General features: G+C 38.5%; 2 protein-coding genes across 4 annotated transcripts in view; both read left to right on the plus strand.

Annotated features, from left to right (window-relative positions):
* The window catches only part of rad50 (RAD50 homolog, double strand break repair protein), a 31,940-nt gene extending 24,610 nt beyond the window's left edge, over nt 1-7,330 (plus strand). For both annotated transcript variants that reach the window (XM_079647527.1, XM_079647526.1), the window contains 4 exons: nt 3,858-3,943; nt 4,224-4,366; nt 4,480-4,613; nt 6,652-7,330. In XM_079647527.1, coding sequence (XP_079503653.1) covers nt 3,858-3,943; nt 4,224-4,366; nt 4,480-4,613; nt 6,652-6,838 — 550 coding nt within the window. In that variant the 3' untranslated portion in view covers nt 6,839-7,330. The remainder of the gene's footprint in view (nt 1-3,857; nt 3,944-4,223; nt 4,367-4,479; nt 4,614-6,651) is intronic.
* Nucleotides 7,331-7,465: 135 nt separating this feature from the next.
* Nucleotides 7,466-8,970, plus strand: LOC307017761 (uncharacterized protein). 2 transcript variants are annotated; one of them, XM_079647531.1, is made up of 4 exons: nt 7,466-7,774; nt 7,878-7,922; nt 8,108-8,215; nt 8,347-8,970. In XM_079647531.1, the coding sequence occupies exons 1-4, from the start codon at nt 7,634-7,636 to the stop codon at nt 8,503-8,505; spliced, it is 453 nt and encodes a 150-aa protein (XP_079503657.1). In that variant the 5' UTR covers nt 7,466-7,633; the 3' UTR covers nt 8,506-8,970. The 2 variants fall into 2 exon arrangements, with proteins under 2 accessions (XP_079503657.1, XP_079503658.1); XM_079647532.1 differs by having other exon boundaries at nt 7,881-7,922.
* Nucleotides 8,971-9,237: the final 267 nt, after the last annotated feature.

The raw sequence follows: 9,237 nt of genomic DNA on the forward strand, positions 1-9,237 counted from the left end.
TAAAAAAACAAGGTAAAGTCTTTCATTAAAGTAAATGGGTGCCACGTTTAGCAACACCGTATCAAATCTTCATTTTACACACACACTTTGAAGAGTGTAATATAAGTCTCATTTCTTAAGTTGTATTCTCTTTCATGTTGTTGAGGCGCTTCGAGGCCGCCTCCTCCCCCCAAACAAATGGCCTGGCTTTTTTCGGAAACAATCAAAACCACAAACGTATCAAAGCACTGACAAGCTTTGTGGCGAAGGGATATGTGTGACATCATCACCTTCCTCTGCGAGGGTGGACACAGTCTGTGCAGAGACACACGTCAAGAGGCAATCTTTTGCCCTTATTTGATCTTTTTAATGTTTCTCATCATAATTCCCTATGAGTTTGAAAAGTGTAGCTGGTGTGTTAGTCATCTTTTTTTTTTATATACAACTCTACAAGAAATGTCTCATTCAACAAGTATATATTTAATACATTCAGAGCTGAACAAATAAAGCAATCAAGAAATGTACATTTTAAAATGGACTAATGGATTATAAGGTTGTAGCTTCACATTAAACTTAACATCTTTGGGCTTCAGACTGTTGGTCAGATAAAACATGACTGTTTAATTAAGTTGATCTCACTTGGGGAAATGATAATGACTAGATAATGATAGATATCACTCCTCTCTATTCACTGAAAATGAGTTCAGCAAGGCTCCGTATGCTTTTTAGAATGGCTTTCCTTCCTTGATAGCATTATTTTATTACAATCTGAAATATAATGTGTAGTTGATCAGGGTGCAATCCTATTTATTTTGTTGTTGGTATCAATTGACATACAAGTCAAGTGAGGATAAAAGGCCAGTGCTCGTCTCAGTGAGGAAGCGTGAGCGCTCTGCTCAGATAGCATCTGAGCAGAGAGCAGAGCATCATTTACCAGTATGTGTGGGTTAAGACTTCAGTGTGTTATCAAGATTGAAAGCAAGCCTCCTAGCAGAGTATACTGCCGGGTCACAGTTTCTATCTGAATACACAGAAAATGGTTTTCATGGTGAGATGCTTTGATTTGGGTCTGGAAAACATAACTTTGCAACTAATTGTTGTCAGCATATGAGACCATCAAGACAATGATGTTTCATGTTCCTTAAATCAGTTGCAGTCAGAACTGAAAATGTGTGTCTGTTGAATTTGTGTATCAACACTGCCTTTTCAAAAAACGCCCCCGTATCTCATTCATGTGTACCTGCTGTCTCTAATAGTTTATGTACAACATTTGTTAAATAACTGGCCGTAGCAGTTGGACAACATTTCACTTAGAATTGTGGAAGAATGATATAATGTTATATATAATAAAATAACTATACGTTATAGCTGTCCCGCTGAAAACATTTTGAACTAAATCTTTTCTCAGCTATATTCTCCACTGAAGTCCCCAGCTGTCTTGTATTTAATTTAAAACAAAAATGTATGTTTTATTAGAATCATTTCAGTGGGAACCTTTTAGTTTGATTCGTCAAGAGTACAGCTTTCTATGTTTCTGTGTGATACACCTACACGGCATCCCTGATGCTACAAATACAAAAACATGAATCTGAGCTCCTGATCACTGAGCTCTTTAACCTTGGCGAGGTCAACACTAAAAATTCAGCGATCACATTATAAAGGAACTACAATAATTGTGGGTGCATGTATTTGTTTAGCAGGGTCCTGTCTACAGACATGTTTTTTGGTAAAAAGTTCCCACTTGGTCTCACTACCCCTCCAACTTGGCTGAGCAAGGGAACATGGTGTAAAGAAAAACAGCACAACTTCTACTTAACAGGTGGTAACTTTGGAAGATACACACTTGATTTGATCAACTCAGAATTCTGAGGCATTGTATTCACTTCTGATAAACTTTGGAAATGTGCAAATAGCAACAAAAGCGGGGATTGTTCCACATGTCTTACATTGGAGAAGATGGTTTGGACGGGTTCTTTTAACAGTATGAATACTCAAAGGATTAAATCCTATTTCATCCTCATTCAATATTCTAAATTCAAAAAACCATGAAAAGTGTTTTAAATAAGCCTCATCAGCAGGTGATTTATGTAATATATATATAACAGGGTGTCCGCGGGGTCTTAAAAAAGTATTAAAATCAAATCAATTTAGCAAAAATTAAGGCTATTAAAAAGTATTAAACGGCATTTTCCAAGGTATTGCATTTTGTAGCTTGTTTTCAATAAGTATATAGATGGTCCAAAGAGGTTGTATTCTACAGTCTGTCTGAATGTAATCATTGCGTAGGTGTGTAGTGTGAGTCTGTGTAGTTTATTTATGGCATCCCGTTGGATTTGACGTCATCCTCACAGGACATCGCTCACTGACTGACTGCTGCTTGATAGGTCCGTTTACGCCGGTTGTTAAACAGCATCGTTCTGGGGATGCTAAATGCTTTAAGTCCCGACTCTCCCGATGTGCCTCCCCTGACTGCACGTCGCTGACGCACACCGCTGCAGTGCAGACTCTCTTCAGTAGTCTGTCTGTTCTATCTCTTGGGAACAATGCCTAGATCAAATACTACTTTCTCATTTGTTCTAATAAACCTTGCATTGGGTTGGTCACACAATTCATTCTCTTGTGCTTTGTTCTATCTGAATTAGGATAAGGAGTTGTCACAAACTGTTTAGCTATGCTATCTTACAATCAATACTGTATATAGTAAATGTGAGGTAAAGTGTGTCGCCAATGTAACCGGTTAGAACTCGAAGTGGCGATGAGGTCTTAAAATGTATGGAAAGGGTCTTAAAAGGTATTACATTTGACTTCAGGATTCTTGCATATACCCTGTATAAATAACAGAAATGATTTGATTTTGACCAAGTCACTATTTTTCATGCCCTCAACGTTAACATGTCAATACTCGGGATTTGTCTGAAAATCTTAAGACATAAAAAAAAAAACGCAAATTAATCAAATGTACAAGTCTTTTCCCCAGAGAAGGCGGATAAGCTCACCACTGTAAAAGAAAGTGCTTGCAATGAGATAGCGGCAGAGCGGGCCTGTTTTGCGAAGACAAACTAAAGTAAAAGACCAGTGTGTCATGTCACAAGTTGTTTGTTTTACCTCCGTCCAAAAAGCAAGAAAGTGCTAGTGTAATAAACTATTCACGATTAATCACTGATTATTATCGTGACTTACAAAACAACATTTCTTTTGTTTGTTGCGAGTCAAATACACTTGCAGAAGGAAGTCATGCCCAATGACTTCCTTCTGCTGCATAAGTGTATGCATACACCGGGCCACATGGATTGATAAGGACTGCGCTACTTCCTCTCTCTTTTCTTCCTTGCTTCACTGTTTTTCAATTCATCCACCATATATGGGCTTCAGAAAAGGTGTTGATATAATGTCATCACCGGGGGTTTTCAGACCACATAGGACTTTCGGGTCAAATTACTAGATTAACGACAAAATGATTCTTAGTATGCCGGAAAGCAACATCCAGTTGCCTGCCTTCAAATCTTTTATATCTACTTATATTCAGTATTTCTCATGTTTCAATATCACTGGGTTTAATTTAAAAAATGCTGTCGCTATCATTTTGTTCACCAAATCATCATAACATAGTAAAGGTTTACAAATGTGTTGGAGTTGATTCTTTTTTATCTTCTCCATTGTGTGCAAAGCAGGGGTTGTTAATGTGAACAGTAAAATATATTATACTGTTTGACATTGGTATTTATAAATCACATACATGTGCCTGCTTCTGTCTTGAGTTTGTGTCCCTTGATTGTCAAATCAACAAAACAACGTCTATTTGATGGCTTGAATTAGGGAAGGTCAAATATCGTATCTGCTTTAGGGTTTTATCTTAGTTTCCTTTTTGTTTTCCTCAGAACCATCATGAAATTCCACAGCATGAAGATGGATGAGATCAACAAGATCATCAGAGACCTTTGGCGCAGCACCTACAGGGGTCAAGGTGCATTTCAATCCTACTCTATGATTGTTATGTATTATTTATATGTAAATCATTCACCCTAATTCCTCTCTCCGTTAGGCTACATCCACACTTACTTTTTTGCCATTTTAAAACGACAATGATCTCCGTGCAGAGTATTTTAGCCCCGTTACAGAAATAATCTCTCTTTACTAACACCTTAAACAGCGGCAAGTAAAGACCACCAAGCCAGCAATAACAAAAACATACTGATGTGGATGTATCCTCAGTGTTTCCTCACCTCCTCTTGGCCCCTCTCCAGACATTGAGTACGTGGAGATCCGCTCTGATGTGGACGAAAACTCGTCTGCTGGAGTGCGGCGGAGGGTTTACAACTACAGAGTGGTCATGGTGAAAGGAGACACCGCTCTGGACATGAGGGGGCGCTGCAGTGCCGGGCAGAAGGTATCACAATAAATGTTCTCTATAAGCACATACATTACATTAAAACATAATGTATCATGCTGTTTTTGTGTTCCAACATATTACCACATGCTTAAATGTGGCTGTTTGACCAGGTGTTAGCGTCCCTGATCATCCGTCTCGCTCTGGCAGAGACCTTCTGTCTGAACTGTGGAATCCTGGCCCTGGACGAGCCCACCACCAACTTGGACCGAGACAACATCGAGTCTCTGGCACACGCCCTCGTAGAGTCAGTACACACAAAGATACACCCACACACAGACACACACACACACAGATACACTGTGTTTTAACTTAAAAGTGGACCTATCATGCTATATTTGAATAATATAGTGTAGGACCATACCTATATAAGGCATATTTTTGCTTTTTATTTTTCAAAATACCAAACAGATCATGCATTTTAGCCATTCCTCATTTCGCTCAATTTAACACTGTCTTTGCATGGGCTGATTCTGTGAGGACAGCACCATCTACAGGCCTGGCATATGTACTACAGCGTCTCCAGCGCTTTGGAACGGCAATGTCCGTGGCTGTCTCCTCCTGATTGGTGGAGTTGGCCCAATAGCCGTAGCGCCACTTCTGTGACGTCATAGAAGTGTTCAAATCTGGATCAGTCTGGATCATATTTTTAAGAGATTTGGGTATGGAGGAAAATAGAGAGGGTTGTGTTTTCTGACACTTGGTGAGTTCCCTGGAACACCGGGGACACATATTCATGTATAAAAGACGTACAAAAGTGCATTTTGCATGATAGGTCACCTTTAAGGCAAGGCAAGTTTCTATAGCACTTTTCAAACCAAGGCAATTCAAAGTGCTTTATAAAAATGAAAGACATTGAGAGCATAACACACATTATAAACATTAAAAAGCAAAGTAGTACTAGGATGGGTTAAATGCAGAGAACACATTTCACTGTGTGAGCTGTGAGCTCTGCATGTGTGACCATTAAAGCGCGTTTCATCCCTCCAATTCTATCTATATTTTAAACATGAATAACACAGGTACATGAACAAAAGTTACAGTGTAAGATGTGAATAGTTCAATTAAAAGCAGCGGCAAAAAGAAAAGTCTTCAGCCTGGATTTAAAAGCAGTCAGAGTTGCAGCAGACCTGCAGGTTTCTGGGAGCTTGTTCCAGATATTTGGCAATATCCCTGACCAAATCTCACATTCCTCTACCCCTAGTCTTCCCGTGAAATGAGTTATTTTCACTTTTCTAACCTTTTGATATTCCTTTCATCCTTCTCTTTCATCCATTTGCATCCCCAGACAAAGCATTTTCCCCCGTTTTACTTTGACCTTTAAGCCACTTTTCTTTTCAATTCCCACAATTAGGATATTTAAACCTGGATTATTTTAGAGGACACTCTTGGCATAACTCAAAAGTCTTAAAGGTGACCTATCATGCAAAATGCACTTTTGTACGTCTTTTCTACATGAATATGTGTCCCCGGTGTTCCAGGGAACTCACCAAGTGTCAGAAAACACAACCCTCTCTATTTTCCTCCATACCCAAATCTCTTAAAAAGGGGCTGCAACGGATCTGATACAGACTAATCCAGATTTGAACACTGCTATGACGTCACAGAAGTGGTGCTAAGGCTATTAGGCCAACTCCACCAATCAGGAGGAGACAGCCACAGACATTGCCGTTCTGAAGCGCTGGAGACGCTGTAGTACATATGCCAGGCCTGTAGGTGGTGCTGTTCTCACAGAATCAGCCCATGCAAAGACAGTGTTAAATTGAGCGAAATTAGGAATGGCTAAAATGCATGATCTGTTTGGTATTTTGAAAAATAAAAAGTATAAATATGCCTTATATAGGTATGGTCCTACACTATATTATTCAAATATAGCCTGATAGGTCCACTTTTAATGTGTGGATCCACCTAAATATAATCACTCCCAAGGTTAAAGAATAGGTCTTTAGCTCATTAAGGACCTAACAAGGATAGAACTAAAAAAAAGAAAACGCCCACAGTGATGGCACATCATGCCAGCTCTAATTATCAAACCTCCAGCCTTGTTTTGCTTCAGAAAGGTTTAAATCCTTTAATTATCCTTCTAGCATTTAGAAGGGACAGAAAACAATCAGTAGACTAACCTATTAAACTAAAACAAATATCAAAATCATTCATGAAATTGCTGATAATGCTTAATTACTAAGCTCTGCATGAACACAATTTAAAAAGTTAGCTTTGATTTGGTGTGTCCTGCTACTGTGTGAACTGTGAGTTGATGTACCCTTCTCGCTCGCTCTCCTCAGGATCATTAAGAGTCGCTCTCGCCAGCGTAACTTCCAGCTGCTCATCATCACCCACGACGAGGACTTTGTGGAGCTGCTGGGCCGCTCCAGCTACATCGAGCACTTCTACCGCATCCGTAAGAACCAGGACCAGAACTCTGAGATCACAAAGTGCAGCATCACCTCCCTCTCTACCTATCTCAACTGAGCAGACCAAAGACTCTACACTTCCTTGGAAATGCACAGTGAACCTCGATCTTCTTGTTTTCATTTCAGTTTTGGCAAATTCAGCGTTGATTTAGTTGAAAAAAGGGAACGAGTTAAATGATCTTAACCCACCGAAGACACTGGCAAATATCCATGATTCAAAATATTGTGTTGATTTAAAACGTCACTGTTTCATAACAGAAAATGTGCTTTACGTAATGCTTTATTAAATCCTCCATTCCAGTAAGAAATTACCAGATAAAGTACGAACTAAAAGACCAAAGTTCTGATTCTAATCTAAAGCAGGAACAGCTTCCGTGTTAAGCATCATGACGTTTGCATGGTCTTGGCATTGTGTCTTTAAAACGTTTCCTGTAGCCATCTGCTGTCCATGTATCTGTTCTGCTTAAACATTTGGAAAGTTCACGGTTATGTTTTCCTGTTTTCCTCTCATTACGTTCTGTCATTAAATCTTGGAATGGTTTGCTATTTACGATTATCTCTTGAACAGTTGTTGAAAGGTATAGATTAGCTTCAGAGAATCGTTTCTCCTTTTTGGTGAAGTTTGTCACAAACCACAGTTTAATCAAAAGATCTTATCTCACATACACTGCAGACTCATTGCAGTTTGTTTTTTCTAATGAGGGGGAAAACGTTGCGAAGGCGGGGGCCAAGCAAGTATAAATCTTTCGTTCTCAGCCAAGTATTCAGAACAAGCGTCAGCTGACATTTGAGTGATCTAGTCAAAGAAAACTTGAAATAACTTCAACCAGAGGTCGACAGCCAACTAGCTATAATGATGATGAAGATGATGGTGATGATGTTTCTGTCCGCCGCGACACTGATGCTCGGCCCAACTGTTGCCAAGCCTACTCATCAGCCTCTAGATAACCTAAAGGTCATCCTTAATATAGTCGATAATTGGAATGACACAGAGGTAAGATCTCATTTTATAACCGTTTACTTGCTTGTGACTTTTTTGCAACAAATGATTTGTTCCTGAAATATTAAATTAACTTTTTGTATTGTATGTTTTGAAGAAGACCTGGGTGGAGGACTTGAGCAGTCTGGCTGAAAAATGCAATGTAAGAAGAGTTTGGTTGCTTATAGTTGAAGTACTTTGACGGTAAACAAAACGTATGCAATTGGTCATTAGCACAGATTGTAGCTTACAGAGACAGATTGCAATGGCCATGTTGATTCATTGAATATAAGTGTTTGCCTTGTTTATTTTGAAGTCCTAATGTATTCCTGCTTATGTTCCTTACAGGATAAGTTCTTCTGTAAATCGTTTGAGATCCTGAATAAACGTGAGAAACACAGGCAGGGGGAGGAAGTCCTTTTGAGAAACTTGAAGGCTTACATCGTGGGCACTCGTGTAAGAATTCCCTCTGACATCACATTTGCAAAATGAGAAGACCAAATCTGTGAACCCCCCCCCACTTTGTTTTTAGATGGTTAAAGCAAATGCAGAATTTAGAGTGACACTTGACCAACTTTTTCTTTCAGGCAATCTGTGAAGAGACACCAGAAAATGAGAAGGCTAATAAGACACCTGTTTCCCATCTCTGGTCCAAAATCCACACATGTATCCAGCAAGTTCACATGCGCCCAGCAACTAGTCCCACACCTGAGGCCCAGCCGCCAGTGGATCAGCCGAGTGCCTGAGTGTTTCATTTTTATTTTACTATAGTTCAATATTTAAGATAACATTTTAAATATGTTTTCAAAATGTCATTTTTACCAAAAATCTACAAAATACTGGGCGAAGAAATTTGAGATATTGAATGATTTATGTGACATGGTTTGTTTCTTGTAACACTGTTAAAACAAGTTTTTAATGATTTTTGTTTTTATGATAGCAATTGTTTGTTTTTTAGAAGCGATAATTACAAAGAATGGTTTTTGAGTTATCTTGAAGGAAATGTTTATCGGCATCCTCAGACACAGCTAAAACATTGGACTATTTATGACCGAGGTCTCTATCAAATACACCTGCATATTTATTTGTCATTGTATTTAATCTAAATTAATAAGTTAATTATCTTTATTATTTGAATGATATATTTATTGTAGTATAACACAGTGTTTTCAATAGTTGTTTACAGAACAAATAAATTGTGTTGCCCATGATTGGAATGTGTGTATGGGAATGCTTTGTACCGGTCGGCATGGTGATCTGTTCACAGCAAGAAGCTTTTTATCAGGTTTATATGTATCTTTTTCATAGCAAGGATGCAATACTTTCTTTTGTTATTTAGTTTATAAAACAACTTACTTAAGATATAGTTTAACCTGGATCTGAAGTACAATTTCGGTTATGTCTGTTTTTGTTTATGCTGGGAACTTACTTATTATTTTAAATGATTAAATCTATTATATTTGCAACACAGCTATTAA

The sequence above is a fragment of the Notothenia rossii genome (assembly GCF_949606895.1).
Source record: "Notothenia rossii genome assembly, chromosome: 9".
NCBI classification, from domain to species: Eukaryota; Metazoa; Chordata; class Actinopteri; order Perciformes; family Nototheniidae; genus Notothenia; species Notothenia rossii.